General features: G+C 35.9%; 4 protein-coding genes across 6 annotated transcripts in view; 2 read left to right on the forward strand and 2 right to left on the reverse strand.

Moving 5' to 3' along the window:
* The window catches only part of LOC110373959 (synaptic vesicle glycoprotein 2A), a 32,879-nt gene extending 15,052 nt beyond the window's left edge, over window positions 1-17,827 (reverse strand). The window contains 5 exon segments of the mRNA XM_064038321.1: window positions 1,092-1,279; window positions 2,408-2,589; window positions 6,742-6,904; window positions 9,039-9,263; window positions 17,560-17,827. Coding sequence (XP_063894391.1) covers window positions 1,092-1,279; window positions 2,408-2,589; window positions 6,742-6,904; window positions 9,039-9,263; window positions 17,560-17,620 — 819 coding nt within the window. The 5' untranslated portion in view covers window positions 17,621-17,827.
* Window positions 1-23,088, forward strand: part of LOC110373961 (hemicentin-2) — a 274,475-nt gene that overhangs the window by 105,005 nt on the left and 146,382 nt on the right. The gene's annotated exons all lie outside the window — the stretch shown is intronic.
* Window positions 9,635-11,272, forward strand: LOC126055504 (F-box only protein 7-like). Its single transcript, XM_049844853.2, has one exon. The coding sequence runs from the start codon at window positions 10,325-10,327 to the stop codon at window positions 11,144-11,146; it is 822 nt and encodes a 273-aa protein (XP_049700810.2). The 5' UTR covers window positions 9,635-10,324; the 3' UTR covers window positions 11,147-11,272.
* The window catches only part of LOC110373960 (major myo-inositol transporter IolT), a 34,299-nt gene continuing 30,898 nt past the window's right edge, over window positions 19,688-23,088 (reverse strand). For both annotated transcript variants that reach the window (XM_049844843.2, XM_021331461.3), the window contains exons 8-10: window positions 21,653-21,927; window positions 21,144-21,271; window positions 19,688-19,789 (exon numbers count right to left, since the gene is read on the reverse strand). In XM_049844843.2, the coding sequence (XP_049700800.2) occupies window positions 19,746-19,789; window positions 21,144-21,271; window positions 21,653-21,927 (447 nt within the window). In that variant the 3' untranslated portion in view covers window positions 19,688-19,745. The remainder of the gene's footprint in view (window positions 19,790-21,143; window positions 21,272-21,652; window positions 21,928-23,088) is intronic.

Consider the following 23,088-nt stretch of genomic DNA (forward strand, 5'->3'; position numbering starts at 1 on the left):
TGGGACTTATATAGGTAATATTGGTGCCGTCAATTACAGAATATTGTAACTAATATTATAAATGCGAAAGTAAATCTGTCTGTCTGTCCCGCTTTCAAGCAAAAACGACTGAACCAATTATTAAAAAAATCGGTTCCGGAAAGCCAGTAAGTACCTAGTTCTCTCGTGACGTGGGTTGAAGCGTGAATATAAGCTTGTAGGAATATATATTTTATAATTCAAGTTTTTATTTAAAACGCACAAAAAAATGGAAAAGCATAATTGTGTTCTACAGTCTAACTTTTACTAAAATATTCGAAACAGCTTCTAAAACTTAGACAAAAGAACAATTCAATTGAAAGAAATATTACATTACTCGCATAGTTTTGGACAATTGTACAGTAAAACAATGAAAAACGATTAAAATATTTTAAAAGAATTTCAGCAATTTTCAAAAGTGCTAGGGCAGACTGAAGTTTTCACACAATTATTCTTATTACATCAAAATCATTATTCTGGGATTGAGTTCGTGTAATTTCATTTCGACAAAATTCTGCGTATTCCGATGATAATTTTATCCGATTAAAGGAAGTTGTCTTACAAACTTGAGCTAGGATGTGTGCGCAATTTGTTTTAATTTTAAGACTAGCTGTTGTCTGCCGTTTTCACCTGCGTCTCTAGAAAAATTACATCCAGTGATTGGATACAAATGTACCAATCAATAGCAACCTTCTGAATCTTAATTGTGAAACTGAGTTTTAATTGTGAAACATTACAAATTATCAAGTCATCATGTGAAAGTAACTCTGTCTGTCTGTCTTTTCTACACGCCTAAACTACTGAACCGATTTGTGTGAAATTTGGTATAGACATAGTTTGGAACTTGAGAAAGGACACAGGATAGTTTTTATTCCAAAAAAATAAAATAAAAAAAGAATTATTCCGGACATTTAGCGCCATCCATTTTTCAAACCAAAAATCTGCCGAATGTCGCTATTCCACGCGAACGAATTTGCGGGCAAAAGCTAGTCATTAATAAGTACGCAAATAAAGTAAAGGCTCATTAAAGACATTTTCCTTTATATATCAACATAAAAAATTGAATAACTTACCGGATAAGTTTCAGCAGGTTTCCCAGTATTCTCCACATATATTTTAATGAGTATCTCCCTCGCTTCATCGTACTTTTTCTGCGTGATCAAATACTTAGGACTTTCAGGAAGACAGAATACGTACATAATAAATGCTGCGAAAGCCCATAGTGACGTGATGTAGAGATAAAAATTCCATGTGTTGAGAACTGGGGGGATTAAAACAAAATGGCTGCATTAATGGAAAAAGAAATGTTCGCGTTTTAAGGGGTTGAGGAAATCTTTTTTTAAGAGACTGGCTTAAAAGATGGAGGTTCTTAATTCAACTGCGTGTGTTTTTTTAGGGTTCTGAGTGTATACGGAAGGTGCCCGTGGGGGCTTAATACTTAAGCCTTTGTTGTCACTGTTCTCAGTTTCTATATATGTTTATCAGTAGGCTGCATCTCATACAAGATCCCCACATAAAACAATGTATTGTGCTGCTCTAAATTGCGATAACCCGCAAAGCGATGTTTTGATACATTCCATTAATTAACGTATATCTTTATTATAATTATAACATTTACAGTTCTATGAAACTACATGTACTTTGTGCAATAAATAATTTGTAACGCCTTGTCCCCACTTTTAAGATAGCCCTTTAGGCTTGAAACTGCCAAATTCCGTGTCATACACCGTGTTATATTTTTTGCCACGACAGAACTCTTCCCTTGTCCTTACACATCGCATTATTTTTTGTAGTCCCGCAGCCGTCCAAGGATTTACCATCGGCAGTTCAAGCAAACACGCTTAGTAACTTAACTTGGAGTGTGTTATGGCACACCTTAAGGATTAGTGTATTGTTGGTATATCCCATGTTTGCGTATATGGACTGACTGACAGGATAACGTTTAGAGGGCAACGGTTGGCGGCGTTTTGTGCTTCTGTTATTAATATTGTTGAGCTTTAGGAAAAGCATGGGTAAAGTAAACATGGTGCAAAACACCATGAGATTTAGAGAAGTTGTGGTGTGGGGGCTAATCTCGGGAACTACTAGACCGATCTGAAAAATTGTCTCAGTGTTACATAGCCCATTTATCAAGGAAGGCTATGCTATGTAGTCTACTTCGATTGTTATTATTGATACTAAGTTATACAGGCTACATTTTATCCGGGTACGCAGAATTGTTCCCATATGACGCGGATGAAACCACTGTTGGTAGCTGGTTCAGCAACAACAAAACATCATCATCATCTGCCTAGCTTTTTCCCAACTATGTTGGGGTCGGGCGCTTATATTTGGGTATGCTGGTATTTTGGAAACTGCCTTAAACATCCACAAATTAAAAGGAGCTTACCAAATTTTCCCCCAAACATAGAATACCGCCACTCATTAGTAAGAATAGCCCATGACATGCCAGCGATGACTACATGAGACACTGCTATGAAAGACGACTGGAAGAGTATCATTCTATCTCTTATGCTGGAGTAGGAAAACTCTGCGGTTAGAGAGACGCAGGCGCTGAATGCTGTGGCATATCTGAAAAGAATAAAAATAAAAGAAGTACTAAAATACTATAGTTTTAAAAGAACAAATACCCAGCAAATACTGCCACTCTTTTTAACAAATTGTTTTACTATGATTTAGATAGATTTAGGTAGCCGCATCATACTGCCGACAACAGCGCCGCGGCGGAGGCGTCGCCATCCTCGTACCTATTGGAACCGAGTACACAGAGAGGTCAGATATTAGTAATCTAACTATAGAATATATCGTCGAATGTTGTGCTATAGAAATCAAACCTAATATACTTCTTATTACTTTGTACAGAGCGGACCGTAAAACAGATCAATTTTTTACATTTCTTGAACAGCTACTTACAAAACTAAAATCCCACCACTATAAGAAACATATCATAATAGGAGGTGACTTTAATATTAACGCCGCCCCAAATTCAAACAACTATAAAAAACTAACAACAATTATGCTTGAATATAATTTACACCAAATTGTCAACAAGCCAACTAGGGAAACGCCTACATCGTCAACTTGCATTGACCTAATCTTCACAAATAATAAAAATGTGTCGATAACTGTCGAAGATAAAGGAATATCCGACCATAAATGTGTAACCTATAAGTTCGACGCATTCACTAGAACACATAACAAACCAATTTACAGGAAAATCCGACTAACAAACCACCCTAAATACTACACGATTTTCAAAGATAAACTAAAACAAGTAGCGTGGGAAAATACCTTATCACCTGTAAACAACATAAACACAAACTACAACCAGTTCGAAAACACATTAACAGAAATCATGAACACAACCATACCACTCAAACGTGTCAAAATATCGAATATCAAAAATAATAATTATATAACCAAAGGAATAAACAAATCTTGTAAACATAAAAGACTCCTAAAAACATTCGCAAATCAATCAAAAGATAAAATACTAAAGAACCACTACAAAACATACTCTAAACTCCTAAAAAAATGTGTAAAATTATCTAAAAAACAAAACTACTCACAAGAAATGGAAAAATCTAAAACCAAAACCAAAACTATGTGGCAAATAATAAAACGTATAACAAAAAAACCTAAAAATATTTACAATGAAAACCTAACACTAAAAGTAAATAACAACACAATTAATTGTCCATATACGATCGCAAACGAGTTCAACCAATACTTTGCTTCCGTGGGCTCTCCAAACAAACAGAATAACAATGCGCGTGCCACCAACGACCATGCAGTAATTGCGCCCGCCACTAACTCCATGTTTCTGGAACCAGTTACGGAACAAGAAATATACAAATTAATTCTAAACCTTCCAAACAAACATAGTTGTGGAATCGACGAGATACCCCCCACACTCATAAAAGCCTGCGCCACAGAACTTACCCCTCCACTAACATTCCTTGTAAACCAATCTCTAGAAGAAAAAACTTTCCCGTCCCGACTCAAAATTGCGATAATTAAACCCATACCAAAAAAAGGTGGAAACTCTAATGACCCGAGCCAATATAGACCCATAGCACTTCTCCCCGCATTTTCGAAAATATTCGAAAAAGTAGTTACCAAACGTATGTGTAAATTCCTAGAAAAATATAACATTCTTGACAATAACCAATTTGGATTCCGGACAAATCGATCAACTACCTTAGCAGTCTATAAATATACACAAGAAATACTGACATATATAAAGGACAAAAACTATGCAATAGGCCTCCTCCTTGACATGACAAAAGCATACGACAAAGTATCCCACTCGATCCTATTAACTAAATTAAATGGAGTTGGCATCAGGGGAGATGCACTTGACTGGCTTAAGTCGTATCTTGCTGATAGGAAGCAGTATGTGCAGGTGGAACACCTCGATCACGACACATGCGAGCTACAAAACGTGCGCTCGGACATCCTGACCACGAACTGGTCTATTCCACAGGGAAGTGTGATAGGGTGTATACTATTCCTAGTATATATTAACGACCTGCCCAAAATATGTGACCACCTTTGTGTATTATTTGCTGATGACATCTCCATCCTCTTTAAAACCCCAACAAACAATCAAGAATACAACCATAAAATAACCGAAACATTTAACCTAATAAAATCTTGGCTTTTACATCACAACCTTGAAGTAAACAATAAAAAAACTAAAATAATACAGTTCAAACCATACCAAAAACAAAAAATCAACCTCAAAACCATAACTAGCAATATCCAAATTGAAGAAGTCGAAGAATTTAAATTACTAGGAATCACACTGGACTCACATCTAAACTGGAAAAAACATGTCGAGCAGATAAAAACAAAACTATCACAATTTTCGTATGGACTTGGTGTTCTCAAAACGAACACAAAAGCAGAGTGTGCTCTCACTGCCTACTACGCGTATGCCTACGCATGGCTACGCTATGGTGTGATCATGTGGGGGCACAGCGTAGATGCCAAAGATATATTTATAGCCCAGAAGAAACTTATACGAATAATATTCCACATAAAGCCAACAGACACCTGTAAACCCCACTTTATAAATAATAAAATATTAACTTTACCATCAATATACATATTAGAAATTGCCATTTTTGTTAAGAAAAATCTAAAAATGTTCAACTTTGAAAAGAACGAGCGCCGCAAAACTAAACTGACTTTACCAACACCTAGGATACAAATGTTTAAAAATAGCCCAGAATACCGAAGCATTCAAATCTACAATAAGTTACCTGAAAGCATCCGTTCCACCGAAACCCTAGGCATATTCAAAGCTAGACTTAAGTTATTACTGTTAAAAAAATGCTACTATAGTGTTCAGGAATACTTAGAAGATAGAAGCTTAAAATAATAAATAACCACCTCTAGATATAATTTAATTTGTTGTTTTAAATGTATTATAAATAAAAACAAAACAGTATTATGTCGTTCCTAAAACATTGTGCAATAATAGTAGATATAATAATTAAGATAATAAACTAAAACTACTGTCATATACCTAAGTAGATGTAAGCTTAACTAATAATTATTTCTAGATATTGTTAACTTCTTATAAATTAATGTAATATATATATATATATTTATAGTTTAAGTCATTATTATAATACTTTAGTTTTAAGTTAATTTGCTGCGCCCTAACAGGGTAATGTGTACCTAGCATGAGATGCATCTGTATACATTTTGCAATAAATAAATAAATAGTTTTTGGTCAGCTATAAGCAGCATATAACAGAAGATCAAAATTTCAACTTTAGTCTAAATTGATTTTGTTAATACGTATATGTAATCTTCAATATTATCGGCAAAATAAAAATCGGTATCAAGATATTGAAGATATTTTGGACCATACCCAGCCATCATCCAAATCTATCTAGATTAGTACATTGTCTTAACAAAAAAAGGTCCACAAGTTATGAGACCAACGACCTTACTTAAGAGTCAGGAAAAATAGCAACCACGGTTCTAGTTCCACAAGTCTATTGTGACGAAATAATTACACCGAGCTTAAAACATTATTCCTTTGTGTCGAAACAATGCTAGAATTCCAAGTTCCAGACAAAAAAACTTAAAGAAAAATGACTGAATAAAGGTCCAAAACCTGTCTAAAGAAACTTGGCCTAGACATTAATTTTATTACTACAAAAGAAGAAATTTTTCAGACCGTGAAAATCTTTCTTTGGTTAGGACCAATACGATTGTAATTTCACGTCACAAACAAACGGAATGCAATTGGATTTTTCGATAATTAGTTTCTGTTTTCCAACAATAAACGTGTTTATATAAACCACTATATATTGTTAATTAAATAATAAATGTAATTAATGATACGAATGATTTTATTTTAAGGGTTAATTTGACGTGTTTCTATAAAATAACAATGTGCGGCGAACAAACGCGAACATTTTGTGTTGATTTCAATTTAATTGAATAATCCAATCAAAATTGAACACCGATGATGAAATTGTAAAACAAAATTGATGGTGAGCATCAGATATTGAAATGGCCATGTTTTGTTTGTATATCTATACGGATGAAATTACAATCAGAGCAAAGATTCAATATTATTCTTGTACCCATAATAATTAATTACATATATTTTTTAATATCCGATTGCAATAGAACAAATTATTTTTTATTGATGTTTTTTTTAGAAAAGCTTTAAATTCATTTTGAAATTGTACTACTTACAATAAACCTTCGAAAAACTTCGCAGTGGCGAGCAATTCAAACGTCTGACTGGAACCACCAATTAATTGAAATATAAATAGTCCAAGAAAACCGACACCTAAAAATATTTTTCTTCCGAAAGCATCTGTTAGAAATCCTGCTACGACTGATGATATCAGCATACCTGAAATTAAAAAGAATAGCTATTCAAGTACGCTTGTAGGTAAAACTAGCCAATAGCAGACCTCATAAGTATATATTTTTTTTTTTTTTTTTTATTTATTCCTTTAATTCAGGCAACTAGGGCCCATAGAACATACAATACACAAATAACAATTAACGTAAAAATAATTATAAACTAATACATACAAAAATAAAAACAATCGTCAAGTCTATTTGTTGACACGAATAGGCGGTGTCGTGTTGCACTGCGTGTTGTCGCGTAGCCTCCCGCGGAATCGCCGGAAAACGACACCTTTCGGCCAAAACTGTTCTTGGAACATGTCGAGATGCTGAGTCGGCACACGTACCACAAACGACTTGAAATTTGTATTGTGTCTCGGCTCCAACTTCTCGACTCTTAAGGTCCAGTTCGTCTTGACTCGTATATACTCCACGATCTCCTCGACCTTCGTGGAGTGATGTAAACGCGAAACATACAGCTGCGTCGTCGGTATTGCGGGGCGCAGCAGCATGTTCGGACCAGTCAACGCAGTTCCGCATTGATTTCGGCTAGATGGCTTCTTCTTCCTTCTCTCCACCTTGACGAAACCATCTGCATCAGCTTTCCCTTTACATGGTACAGTTTGTACCGTACCTCGGGTTCCTTCGGGTTGATTTTGTATCGCCACAGTAGCTTTGGGTGGCCGTTGGACGGGATCTCGCTTTACGGCATCCGAGTAAACACGTCCAAGCCTAGACGTGCTTACATTCATCGGCGTCCCGAGGGCAGGGGACGCGGGGAGGGCGGGGCACGGTGACGCATCACTAGTAGTGGCGACGGCAGGCGACGAGTGCAATTTTGCTGACTCGGCGCGCTGCGGCGATGCGTTGGCCTGTCCGTGGCGTGTGTTGTCGCTGTTGGCATGCGCGTGTGACCTACATACAGAGTTTCGCAATTCTGCTACCTCGCTACGTAGATCACAGATGGTGGATTGTGATGCCTCCAGCTTCAATTGCAGCTCGACCAGGCTGGACCTCATACTCGTGATGTCCTTTAACAGCCTGGTGACGTCGACGTGATCGAAAGTGACCGGGGGCAGCTTCCGCAACTCCTTTGCCACGAACGTTGGCACGTCATCCGGGTCGGTCTCCTTCAACAGCCTTATAGTGTCTTGGAGACTCCTCTCTCCCTTTTCATCTCGCCTGCGGGTCGGCATTCGGTCTGCCATTTGCAGCGACTCGTACAACAACTTCTTTGCGCTGCGTATCTCCTCCTCGGTGAAGTTCGAGGTGCATAAGTTTAACTAACATCGCTGTCGCACAAGCGGATTTTTCGCAGATAATATGTGCTTCGTAAAAAGACAATTGACTCCGCAGTTGTCAATTGTTTTTTTCAAGCGATGACAGCTGGAACCACGCAACCGATTTTTTGCCGCTCAAAAAGTATCGTGCGCAGAAAAATCGAGCGTACTTTACGGACAACAAAATCTGCGACTGTACAAGGGATTTTAGTCTACAGGACGTCGGATCTCTTAAACTACCCTAACAAGTATTTTCACATTCTCTTTGGACTCGATACCCAGTCTTCATATATCATGCATCGTCATCGATCGAGCTAGTTAGTTCATTCCTTCTACGTTTGACCCCGGTTCGTGTCCCTTTGGCAATAAATTTACTTCCAGGTGGTACTTTTCCATTAGCCAGCATATTTCTTGGCGCTATAAATTTAGTTCTGCCTTGGCTTCAGACTTCAGTGATGTGACCCGTTACGGAGAAACTTTAAATTATCGTTTGGGGTTTTGTTAAGTTTTAACTTAGGATATTGTATTTTTTGTAAATGGTAGTTATTATGTTGTGTTCATATATGCGTAGTTAAGTGTATGATTCAAATGGTGAATGATTACTGTTGATGCTGGTCTACAATTTTTTTTATATTGACTTGGATCTTTGCAGGTAGGTATATTATATAGAAATGGGCTTTTCAGCCTATTGTTTTGATTCGTATTAAAGATATCTTATGCCTTCCCTATTCTTACTTGAAAAGCAACGCTAGTTCAATTCGTGTTCGAACAATTAGCTGCCTTTCCTACCTTAACAACCTTAAGAAATGAATATTTTCTATTTCCCCATTTAAGAAAATATAAAATAAAACTCACCAACATAAGGCATAGCATTCAACAGCCCCTTTCTTAACAAGTCCATTTGCAAGTCGCATTCCGCGCTAGGCAGCAGATAAGCCGTCGTACTGCTTGCCAGGATTCCCGCTAAAAATCCCACAAAAGCTGTAGTAAGCAGTTTTATGTGGAATCTCCCGAAAGTACAGGCGATGAGGGCCGCGTCAATCTCCTTCATTGGCGTTCTCCATTCTTCACGGGCTTTCGCTGAAAAGTGGGGAAATAAATTTAAAGATACAAAATTAGTCGCAGCACGTTGTTAAGTGTACATTTCGTATATCTCTTAATATTATAACAGGATATAAAACCTATATCAATGTATGCATGCAGAGGCTGTTTTCTATATGTGCATATTTTTATGTTATTTATAACACAAAATACTACAACATAAGAATGTACGACTACATGTTTGTCGTGGAAGCCGACCCTAATCCAGTAGCAAAATGGCTGGATGGATAATGATAAACTACACTTAAACTGCCAAAACCAATATGATAAGTGCCTCACTTATTTCTCAGTTATTAACTTACATATACCTATTAAAGCGTCAAAACTACTTCCAATCTAAAAGTAGTAAGGCATACATAATACTATTATTCCACCACTTGATCTCAAAGTAAAGCAAAAAGCCGATAAGACCCATCAACAAAATACAAACGCAAAAGGATCCGCAAATCTAGTTATTACATCTATAAGTAATAGTCGTGTCAATATCAGAAAACATTATGAAAAGATTGTATTTTCTCAGAACAAGATAACAAGCAAATACAAGAAATATCCAAGAAAATAGATGAAAGTATTCTTATAATAGGAAATGAGCAGAACAAAGATTGGCTGGATTAAGATTTTCTTTCTTCCATAATGCGCAGTTTGCTAACTTTAATTGTAGATATTCTAAAATTATACAATGGTTTAACAAAAGATTTTGATTAAGTTTCTGTATGATTGTTTTAGAAATTCGTTAGGAATCTGGTTTTAATTAATCATCAAAACATTTCCATCGTATTCCTCGGATTAAAATTTTATGAATAAAATGATGAATCCGGATAAAAAACGCCCTAATCCACTTTATTGGAACAATATTAATTCAAAAAGTTTTTAATATAAAATCTTCGAAACTTTTACAGAACTCAGCCAACAGATAAAAAAAAAGTTAAAATCAGAAATGTCAAGATGACGTCCCGATTAGCGAGTGCTGGAAAAAAACAAGGCGAAATTTTTTAATAGGCCATAAAACACAACATTGGAAAACTTGCTTCGAAAACACAATGGAATGGTTCTGTAGTCGTACTTGGAATAAGGCGATCCCGCCCCAGTTCCACAAAACACTGAACGCATTGATAGAAACGTTAATCAAACCCGAAACTTTGAAACGAGACTTCTTCTTCGCTTTACTCCTCATTGTTGTCAAAGAAAATGATTTTGTGCAGACAGGGAATACAGAAATAGATGTACTTGATTACATATTGGAGAAACGAAAGGATGGGCGTGAAGTTTATGAAGTTACTGTCATATTAAGACCTTATTTAGATACACCGGCAAATATCATTGTATGTCCTTTGAATGATACTCTACTTATCAATGCATATATTGATGCTAATAAAGAAACGTATTCGCTATGTCTGCCTATTAATGAGCTCTTCTTAACATCAGCTTTGGGTATCCCATCAGATTTCTCTAATATGTCGGATCTCATAACAACTTTGAGAGAGAAAATTGTTCTACCCGTAAAGAGTAGTATCCTGAATTACCATTGTCAGCCTTGTGGCAGTCTGAACGGTCTACCTAACGATGTATTGTTTCATATTCTAATCCGACTTTCGCTCACTGATATTCTGAGCATAGCAGAATCTTGTAAGAAACTAAACGAGGTTGTAAAAGATGAAAACTTGTGGTCCCGTCTATTTAGAAGAGATTTTCCTAGAATGCGGAACAATAAGGAAGTTGATTGGCGCTGCATTTATAAAAAGGCTTATAAGAAAAATAAAAAGAATGCTCAAAAGGCACATAGAGGTAACGTTATTGAAGAAATTGCTGAGTGGCCTGATTTCCTGCCTGTGCGAGATTCCAGGTGGGAGGTTATTCTCTGACGTTTTGGAATAAACTTTTATGAAATCTTTTGCCTTGTACCTTTTGTCATTTTGTTCGTAGTCTGTTTTTTACCAAGATAGGGGGATTTTAATGTTCAGTTGGCTGTAACTTATGACTACTTTGGTCATAAATTGAATATTTTATCATTTCAAAAAACTTTATGGGTAATAAAATAAAAACTAACTATGGGCTTGAGAATAATTTTATTCTATAAATAAGAATCATAATAGATTATTACGCTTGCGAGCAATTTAAAGTCACCCCGCTGCTCGCTGGCTTGCATATTCACTCACGTGCAAACAGACAGATAAGCCGATGCTTTGTTTTGTATTTTATTCCTAGAACTGAACCAAACTGATGGTCGCGTCCGTTGTAGTTAAAAAACTTTTAGCAAAAAAATACAGACAATTCAAAAACACTTCTATTGAAACGCATGGTTCATCGTTGTAACGCAGAATTCTAAAACTATGCGATGTTACACAAGCGTTGCAGTGCCGAAGCTTTTTTAAACTTGGTTCAGTTTTTTTGCAAAAGAATGTACTTTTATTTTCAGTGCACAAGTTACCCTGAAATCGATTAGCCGCCGGCATTTTGTGTTCCCATTTATTGGTTTTTACAATATGAAGTCTGCAATCAAAACATCGTTGATTGGAACAAATGAATTTAAAATCGACAATACTTTCTGAATTGTTACCGGAATTTATAACAAAATCTTTTTCAATGTTTTTGTAGAATTAACATTCATGTCTATAAATCTGCAATAAAAATATTTCCACATTCATTTTTGAAAAAAGTCCTTTAAAAAAACATATATGTCCTGCAGACATCAGACTGTACTCAGTCAAACTGTTCAGCCGTTTTCCGTTACACAGTAATTTTCCAAGCAAAGATGTTTATTGTTTCCTCCATTGCCTTGTTATTTAGTGGCATGCCAACGCACAGCATAATTACACCTGATATGGTCACCATTACTGCATAAAGAGGTATAAGACAATTATGCCCTAGGCAAGTTGACGCTGCAATACAGGCTAATAAATAGAATATTCTGTCACCAAAATACATTTAAAACCAATACTACAAATCCTTCGCATGACTTACTCTAAAAACAACGAAATTGTTTAATCAAATAAAATATATTTCTGCGTGTGAATAAAAATATTTGTGTGTTTGAATAAAAAATGACCCGATTCCCCGAGCAATCAAGTCGGACAAGTAAAAATTGGCTGACGTTGAAAATTGGAGGCAACAAAGAAATAATGGAAGAAGAATCGACGCCTTCAGGTCATTCTCTGAGTCTTCAGATTGGGGCCTTTTCTAGTCTCAGATAGTTCTAGGTCAACATTTAAATGTAGGTTTCTTCTCCAATTGTGAGAAATGTCTTTGGAGAGCCTTGAGACCGAGTAAATTCTGGCCTTGGTAATAAGTAAGGTGGATCAAATAGCAGTTACTTGATTTCAATATTTTGTATTTTAATGTACACTTGAAAGCAATTCCTAGTGACTTCAAAAAGAGCTAGGCGGAAGTTATACAGGGTTTGTAGGTGTTAAGACACGGAATGTACGAGAGACTAACCACGGGTAAGATTAAGGTTCTGATATTCCTTCCTGTTGCTAGAATTAATTCAATTGTTTTCTTTAATAACTACGTAATTACTAAGAATATAATGTAAGTAGGTCTGTTCCGTTATGGCCTAGATACTTACTAACATAGGAAGCGGTTAAAACACGCAGCATGTACGTCAAGATTGCTCTAGTTAATTTGAAAATGTTTTCAGTCTTACGATGGTGTTACGTTTCTTATCATTACTAGAAATAGATAACGTAAATATACAAACATCGCGCTTTATCAAAAGGCTAACAGTTTGGCGGAAGTATGTTTTTTTATACCTTACCTTCCTATGTATAGTTATGGATATTATGTTATTTGGACTATAACTGGTCTTTACTAGTATTACAAAATAAAGTGTAGGTTGCGTAGATTGAACGTCATCTGTTGCGATGAAAATTCAAAATGGAGACAACGCTCTCGTCATGCATTCGTCATGCGTCCTTGCTTCTTCTCTTCTACTAAGTTATTATCTATTTACTTTCTATCAAAACTAAGAGCACAGTTTTGATTTTAGAAGATAAATAAAATTGAGATGTGATGATTACAAAAAAGTTGATACATGACAAAAAAATTGAGCGTACAATATGCCATCCTACTTGAGGCCAGTGAAGGTATTTCTGGGTTCACAAAGGGCTCCAAAAGGAACAGAGGTGGGTTTTTGAGCCGCCGTACACGGACTGCTTCAAGCAGTTGAGACCGACTGCTTAAAGCCGCGACCGCGCAGTGAACTATAGTCATTCATTCGCTGCCGTACACACGACTGCTCGAGCAGTCGCGACCGCTTCAAGCCGTCAACTGCATGATGAAATTCCATCGTGCCGTCGACCGCTCGCGAGCGGTTGCGAGGCATACACCGACTGCTCGAGCCGTTGACTGCGCTAGAGCAGTCGACAGCTCTCCGACTTAATTGTTCTCTTAATTGCAAAATTGGATGAACCCAAAATTTTCTCTTTTGACGTCGCCGCCGTCGTCTCCGCCTGAGCAGGAGCAGCAAAAGCAGTGCTTCCTCGTCAGTATCCATGACTCGACTGTGGTAGAAAATCAACTGCTCGAGCAGTTGGGTCGTAGCTCGAGCAGTCAACAACCGACAGCTCAAGCAGTCGACGCCGACAGCTCAAGCAGTCGACGCCGACAGCTCGAGCGGTCCGTGTATTTCACTCAGCCGCTAACTGCTCGAGCAGTCCGTGTACGGCCGCCCTTAGTCCCTAAAAGTCTGACACTCCTACCCACTCCACCACACCCACAGAGATTTCTCATCTCCAAACAAAAAATATGGCTGTTATTTTTGATTTTCTCTAACAAAAATTGAAGGTATTTTTGATTTTGAATGGCTTGCGCTTAAGCACTTTCTTTGTTGGTAAGAGGAATAACAGCAAAGATCGTTTTTCGTCGTGAATTTCCGAAAATAAATCAAACATAAATCACTTTAAGAACCTAAGACGATTATTAAAATACAAAGGTTCAAGTAGAAATGTGAACCCGGAATTCGAATAGAGAGACTCAAGCATCTATTTTAAGGCGACCTTTTCCATTTGTCGAAAATCTTTGGATTATTTCCAGGTCAAAGTGGGTGTTACAGCAATGGTCCTCAATAATGAATTATAGGTTCAAAAATAGGTACCAATTTTTCTCTTGGAATTTCGCATATTAAATCAGCAAAACATATCTACCCACCAAAAACATTAAATGTAAAAAAATGCCAAGTCTCTCGATGCAGTCTTTCCATCGTAAAAAGTTTTGACATCTCATAGAAGCCAAGTCCTATTCAAAATATTTTGTAGTTATAAATCAACATTTAGTAATTGTATCAATAGTTTTCTTTATATTATAATTATAGTGACTTGGCAATGAGCACAAGAAGAAACAAATAAAATGGCATATTTGGAGGAGTTGAAAGTTACACACACCGCATGCGTCTTTTGGTTTATCCGTGTCGTCCCAACCGAATTTCGGCAACGGCAGTCAGTCTTAGTGTACTCTCAATTCATTTACTTTCATAAAGCGATGGCCCGTAAGGTATTCTTAATTATTGTATTGGAGCATGCAGTCGGTAGTGACCATCATGATTCACACATAACAAATAATCTGATCACTGGTCTCGTCAGTAACATTTGCACATAATTCCAGGCAGCAAGCAGCTTTTAATTTGTGCTCATTGCCAAGTCACTATAATTATAATATAAAGAAAACTATTGATACAATTACTAAATGTTGATTTATAACTACAAAATATTTTGAATAGGACTTGGCTTCTATGAGATCTCAAAACTTTTTACGATGGAAAGACTGCATCGAGAGACTTGGCATTTTTTTACATTTAATGTTTTTGGTGGGATCTCATTTATTTTTTGTAAGTGTATTTCTTTTTTTTTTAGTTGACCTCATAATTTCTTGGACTTCAGCTACTGCTTTGCTTAGAACCCATTCTCTATCTCTATCTCTTTTATATATAATATATACGCATATATATGTGTAATAAATAACTAACAAACTAAATAGAACTAAACTAACTAACAAATAACTAACTAAATAAATATATATCTACTAACTTACTAACTATAACTAAACTAAACTAAATAACACGTAAAGTTCTCCGAATATCAATTATCACTACAATATTTTTTTTAGTTTGGAAATGGTTTTTCATAGACAGATGGCGCTATCAAATGAAAATTATCGAATTATTTTGAAGTACTACTTAGACTGCGCTTTGTAACGAAACCATAGCGCGATTCAGACAGGTACAACGCCATCTATCGAGCGCGCATGATGATGTCCTCCTAGCCGATTATCGGCTACGGCGGCTGTTCTCATTTAAGGAGATCAGCCAATTGCGCAGGACATATTATAGTGCACAAACACTTGCGCAGACACAGGTGCACTCCCTATTCCTTCACTCTCATAACCCGATGGGACGGCAAATCCGACACGACCGGAGAGAGATCAGGCGCAGGACCGACATTTACGTGCTCTCCGATGCACGGGTGTATCAATCACCAACTTCCAGGCTCCGGGCTGCTTTGTGAAAGTCTTCTAAAACCCACAAAGCGATTTCGGCCTGACTCGGGAATCGAACCCGAGACCTCGTGATCAGCAGCCGCACTTGCGACAGCTAGACCATACAATAGAGAGCGCGCATACAATATTTATGGCAATATAATGGAGTTTTAGCTTTATTAATTTAATGAATTATGAACTTTATGTATTAGTTTGTAATAATGATAGTCTATGTATTACATGTATATTATTCTTTTCTATTCTATGTATGTATTCATCCAATTGAATAGGTACTTAAACAACGAACAAAGTTAACAATGCAGTCAAATCCATACATAATGTTCTTGCCAAACCGCAAATATAAAATTGTTTTCTATGGCATATTATTTTTTAAAGTTTTTATATTTTTTCCTTTATATGTGGCTAATGACCTATCTTGGTGCAAAATTTGAAGTTTCTAAGTCTGCTAGAAGTACCTTAGATTTTTGATGATCTGTCAGTGAATCAGTGAGTCAGTGAATCAGTGAGTCAGTGAGTGACAAAATGGTGTAACTTTGATCGACCGTAACTCCTAAACTATTAATTCAATTGGCATGTAATTTCGAACTTAAGCTTGTTCTAATGCCTACTATTATTCACCGAAAACCTAAACTCCTAGCTTTGTCCACGTCGAAGATATAGGGGGGGCGAAACAGCCGCGAATCGCTTCGAGAAAAGATGGTACGGCCGTGCCCGTTTTGCTCGAGACTTGGCTGGGGCACTGCCGTGCCCCCAGATATTTTAGGAAATAATTGAGTACGGTAGGTACATGCAAAAGTCCCCTTTGTGAAAATTCTAGATATGTTTTCTCAGATTTTAATCAAACTGGATGAACTGACCTTTCTATTCAGATATCGTTTCTACCTAGATTTGATTTACAAATTCAGTTGGTCGTTGGTATTTTTTTCAGCTAGAAATATGCCGTATCCACGCCACGTCTTACTTTTAGGTACATTGATGTACCAAGGTGTAATAAAAGGTGATATTTACAGACCAATACTATATTATCGTGTGACTATATTTTCAGACAACATTTTTGTATCTTTAAAAATAACCTCTTTTCTTGTCCAAATGGACAAGTAATGCCGTATTATCATACACCCACATTTATTTCAAGATAATAAATAGAATAGATAATAAATGGTTTTTACACAACACAATTGAATTTGGTATAGATCTATAAGATATTATATTCTAGTGGACCAATCACTGATTTGGATTTCACTCAGTACAATAAATATTATTGAGATTTATTTTCTTTTACAACCTAAATTCTTCTAAATTGCACTTAATAGCATAATATAAAATCTGAACCAGTTTTTTTTTTATATTTTACTGTAAAGTAAGTACTTTAGTCTAAATATATTCACACATTAAAAAATCCCTCCTATCAAGTGTATTCTCAATTGTATCTAAAATAAGTGTCCCCAGCGAGCTCAAATAGCAGCAGACTATTTATTTCGACACTTTGATATATCTAAATTTAAGGTTACAAGAAAAAGCTATTCGGGGCTGTAACATTTTTCAGTTTAGCTTGCGTATTTTTTTCTATTCATCGAGTTCTTGGGGTACAAGAAAATGTAATTTAGCTAATTAAATAAGAGCATCATTTTTTGTCAGCAATCAATTTCATTAAAAAAATTCTTCAAGTACAAAATGTGATGCCTATAGTACATAATCTTCTTTGTAATTTTAACTCATCCCACTTGTTTTAGAAACCCTAAAGCACCTATAACATTTGCCAAATTATTCCAGATTTTCAACTCACCTCGTTCCCTCTCAGCCAACGCCGGTAAATCCAAGTCACTCATCCTCCGAAATTGGACCATATATTTTAGACCTTAAAATTCCTTTTCTCAACGCACTACACCTTATCATGTCAGCGGTACCTGCTGTAATAATACCCTACATGATTTAATGTGACGTAATTACACTAATTTATTCAAGATGATAAAGGCCTTGTTACTACGACCAATTAGTCTTGATCCATCACGTTGTACGAAGCTTGAGAACGCTATAGTAAATACTCTTGTGTGTAGACAGTGAGAGGCCTTGGTACTTGGTTTGGTGTGCCGTTATCAGTTAAAATGTTTCTGGATTGCCACTGATGTAACATTGTAGCATACCTTAAGGTTTTTGTAGAATCAAAGGTGTTACCAAGACTCACAGATTACAAAAAAAAACTTCCTTAATTAGAAGGCGAATATCTAAAGAAACAGACATTAATAACTTCTTCCAGGCTGTCAAACCTATATCATAACTTTTTTAAATAGAATAGTGATATCATTTGAAGCCACAAACACGTAACATGCTACCGTATTATACAAATAAAGCGTAAAACAAATATTTTTACATAGAATTCTGTATTTTAATTCCTGTTTTATCCAACTGTCAAGAAAAAGCGTAATGTTTTATGACACACTCGTGCAGCTGATACTGAGATTCCTGAAAATACATTGTCTTATAGGAAACTATAGGAAACTCTATGAACTTACTTTCAAGCAATATGCGTATTTATTTTTATTATATACACATTGTTTTCGCTATTGTTTTCAACTGTTGAGTAAGGTAGATGTTGATCATTGGGATTTTTCATGAGGAGACTCTTAGATGATCAATATTACTTTGCCTGTAAGCTATATTATTCCGAAGTTTAATTAAAATCTACACTAAATTATCAGTAACAAGAATAAAAATAAAATATGCTAATGCATTAGCATATTTCTTATCCCTTATTAGTTCCTGATAGAAGCTCCTCTGCTTACCTTCTCATCGAAAACAGGTGTGAACATAAACAGTGGTTTGTTAAAAATAACTCGGCTGCATATTTTTTATACCGTGGTGCCGTCAGCGTGGATTAAAAAAAAATCAGAACAATTACGAAAATGCCAAGTATTTTTGCACGCACGTAATTTTCTGTCATTTTTCCATGATGGAGTTTCAAATAGCAATTTTTACGATGTATTTATTCGATAGTCTGTTTTTTTTGGTTTTGAAAGCATTTTTGGGATGGCAACATTTTTTAAAGGACATTATGATACAAACAAAATGTATTTACAAAACATCGATAATTTAATCTTCCATCCCTATTTTTCATAGAATTAAACTATAAAACTATTACTAAACTCAAAACAAAAATGTATGCCTGTATGCTGGCTGCCAATGCTATGAAAAAACTACACATATTTAAATTCTTATGTAGGTACTCTTTAATATACTAATCCTATGTCCTACCCCTATTTACTTCCCTATGTACTTCCTCTGCACTTTCTTATGTACTCCCCCTACATACACTCTTATTTACCTACTACCCCTATTTATATATTCCCTCATGAGTATGTGAACTTTCAGCCATATCGGATACGCCACAACCTTTCTTGATGCCTGAATCCTGCCCTGGACAACAAAAAGCAAGTTTCTACGAAACTAAAGCAGCCACCCATTCGATTGGTCGGCTAATCGTAATCGGCTTACATCAAGCGGTATCGATATTTATAAGTATATCGACTGTTTAGTAGGGTTGTTACATAAAAGGAGAAATTGATTGATGTTCTGAAGGGACCTTCAGTAGTTAATCGTAAAAATATTGAGGTAGGATATGAGTTGTGCATATTCATTATTTAAACGTAGTGTATGTTCTGCAGGCTGTATGGTAGACCGAGGGTTTGAAGAATGTTGTGGGCAGTGGATGGATATGGGCTGCCCAAGACCGGGAGGGTTGGTCCGCTACTGGCCGATATGATGTGATATAATATTTGAGGAGCGCATTGCACATTCTTTACTATTCTACATATAACTATTGACAACCAATTGAGTTTTTTTATGAGTTACGTACCTATTTATCAAAATAAATTAGCTGTTCTCAGCTGTTTACTTAGTGTGAAATAAAACAAAGATTAACAGTAAACAATTAACTATATTTATTGCTACACTAAATCTAATGAGTTAAGTACATTATTGTTTCTTCTTTGGCAGGAATATTGATAACATGACCACACCTGGAACCAAGGAAAAAAATGTCAAATTAGAACAAATAATTTGTGTAGTGTTAGTAGGAAAAAATAACCTTCACCCTTTTATGACTCTGAAGATGATAGTGGGTGAATAACCTTTGGCTAACAATAAATAATAGAAGAGGATAAAGGTTTACCCGAGCACTTATAATAGCACTGCCCCTGACAAGCAAATAAAATTAGAAATAAAATATTTGCTATGAATGGCTAAGCAGACGAGTGGGAAGGGTCGTCAACTGTTTATTGAGCTTGTACTTATCGCGTGGGATGCAGGTTCAAAAAACAATGAGCTGTAATGTCGAGTCTAGCTGCTGATTTCAATAACTTAGCTATCTGTTGATTTGCCTACTGGAGAGGTTTGGACAGTATTCAAGTAATGTGGGATACTTCTCTAGTGAGCAAACCAACAAATAGATGGGCTATTGAAATTCATATTCCGGAAAGTGGTAAAAACCTAATGGCTAAGGCGATTCTGACAATAAAGAGATCATACATTTGATTCCTACCGTAGCGCTATTGACGTAATAGATACAACTTTAATTAGCTTAGTTAACAAGCTTACCAATTTTATGCAACCAAGTCATAAAAAAGACCCAACAGATGAAAAAAATAGTTACATTAGCAAAACTTCAATTATTATTGCGAACCCGATTTCTGTATACCATTCGAAGTAATGAAGGTGAAAATGTTTTAAAAACTAATACTGAAAATTTTCCGAGAGGAATATTTGCAAACAAATTTTTGCTATTTCCAATCTCTCAAATTAGGAGCTCGGCTGGTAGTGCGGTGATCCAATCCAGATTTATACGTAATTGGTGCAGCGGCGCCGGTGCCACTATCCAATATACGGTGCACTGACTTAGCGAAATGTGACGTAATATCGGGATGCAAATAGTTTTTAAATATAGTTTGAAATCAGAATTTACGAGAATGTGAAGAGATTTCACGATTTGGTTGAATCCAACCATCCTCAAATAATAATCAAATATGTATTACATTACAAGTAGTTAAATAGATTAACTGGTCCAATCTAAGGCAATGGTATTGAAACGACTTATTTTACAAGAGATAATAATAATGATGTGATCTAGATTGGTTTACAATTCGTTCTGATAGTTGCAACAGAAATAGAAGTAAATAATGGTGTATGTAAACTTGATGATATAAAGGATTAAGAATTAGAAGAAAAGTATGAGGCACATGAGTAAGATATAACCGTCAATGTTAGGATTGTTTTTATGCAAGTAGTAAAAGTAAGTAACAATAAACCAGACGTTTTTAAAGACAATGAAAAATAAGCAAACAAAACAGCAGTAGAAGATACAAACAATATACTTACAAGACATCATGGCGGCCATTGTGTAGAAGGGTATGGAACAACCCATGGCGAGTAGAATAGGGAAGGCGACGTTACTAACTAATGTGCCCACACGAGCCGTCAGCATCACCAGAGATAACGCTAAAGTCCTGCGAAAGATTAAAGAATAATTAATAAAACCCCTTAGTAAGAAGCAAAATTTTCCGGGATTTATGCTAAGTATTATTCACATAGAAGGAAAAGGGAAGTTAATTGTAATGAGATTAGATTTAATCTTAGGAAATTTTAAGGGTTTGGTAGGAACAAATTACGCAACAAAATTTGATTTTTGGAAATCCGAATATCCGGAGGTTTGCAGCTGAGGAGTATTTCGAGAAGACCTTTGTTAAGAGTAAACGTTTTAAGGATGTTACGACGACAAAGACAAAGTTTTTAGAAAAATGTTACATAATTTCTTTATTATTGAAGATAAAACAACCAACTTTTATTGTTATTTGATATATGTATGAATACAAAAAGGTTTTCCTTACCTCATAGCCGTAGGGACGACATCGATCAACACTACTTGTGTCAAACTCTTCATCGTCTGCGTGATAGCAATATTGACAGAAAAGAAGGCCACCATCATTGCTTTAGAACTTGACCACCTCAGTCCAAGCAAGGCCCCACTAGATATCACCCCTCCTACGAACAAGAGGGCCTTTTTACCGACCTTGTTCACAATTACCCCACTGATGAAATAAGGTAGAATGCTTATTAAGCCTATGATTATGCTGTTGATGTAGGTTTCGGAGCCACTTACGTGCTAGAAGAGAAAAAAAAAGAATTAAAAAAAATACACGTACACATGATATAGTAAACATTTCCTCTTATATACCAAATGGAAATAAATGAAACCACAAAGTTTTCGATGTTGTTTAAGCCCGTGGTGTAATAAAATTTTATGAAAACCAATCAATAGTTTTGATAGTGTAAGCTTCAAAGATAAACAGAGATGATAGTTTACATCCCAGGATTAGGACAGAGAACATATTTTATTTCGGGAATATTCTGCCAGCTTAATCGATTGATATGAAATTTGGCGGCAATAGAAACGGTTATACGTTACTTTGTATCTGCAAAGAACTGAGGAAACTCATCATTAGCTAGAAACATCATTACAATTAAAGGAAGATTCGAAGGGAATATTAACATGGAAAATGTAATGACAGTACAAATATTAAGGAGGTCCTATAAATAATGGATTTTGCGGTTTCAGAGCGAAACCCGCAATGCTAAGGGTTGTGTAGTTGGAAACTAAACCGCGTCGAATTATTGCGGGGATGCTATTAGCAGAAGCACATTTGCCTTAATTGGATAGGCAAGCTTTTAACTTACGTGTCGCTTTGTTAGGGAAAGTACACGAGGAAAAAACTTTTTTAGAATTTTACACTAGTGGTACAAGTGAGAGCCTAATAAAAAGCTAATGTTTTTGATTATTCAATGAAAATTTCAAATCGTGTTTATGTGTATTTGTCGGTCGGGTTTTCATACCAAAATTAGGTACTGAATAGATTTAAATGAAATCGGGTATCCATGATAGTCTAGGACCTGAGAAAGGACATAGGCTTATTTTTACTCAGTTGTTTCTCCCAGCTTGTGGATGAAATCCCCGGGGAATAGCTAGTTCTTATACCCCGTTGATTTATCAAAAAAAATATATATCTTTTCGATCATTTAGCGCGCGACACGTCACCCCAAAGCCAATCTTTCAAACAATACATCAACATTTCAACAAATTGAAATACACCAAAGTATAGTACAGTATCTTAACAAAAGAAAAAGTATTACCGAACACAACTCTTTAAAAAATATCGCCTTCTTTTAGAACCTAAGTAATGTGGCGGTTTTGTAATTGAGCACCAAACACCCCTCCGTTATGCCTACTATAACAAATCTAAAAAGGTTTGTTTGTTACCCAATTTCA

Source organism: Helicoverpa armigera, chromosome 15 (genome assembly GCF_030705265.1).
Source record: "Helicoverpa armigera isolate CAAS_96S chromosome 15, ASM3070526v1, whole genome shotgun sequence".
NCBI classification, from domain to species: domain Eukaryota; kingdom Metazoa; phylum Arthropoda; class Insecta; order Lepidoptera; family Noctuidae; genus Helicoverpa; species Helicoverpa armigera.

Coding starts and splice junctions, on each gene's coding strand:
- LOC126055504 (XM_049844853.2), top strand. CDS start 10,325: ATGGAATGGTTCTGTAGTCGTACTTGGAATAAGGCGATCCCGCCCCAG.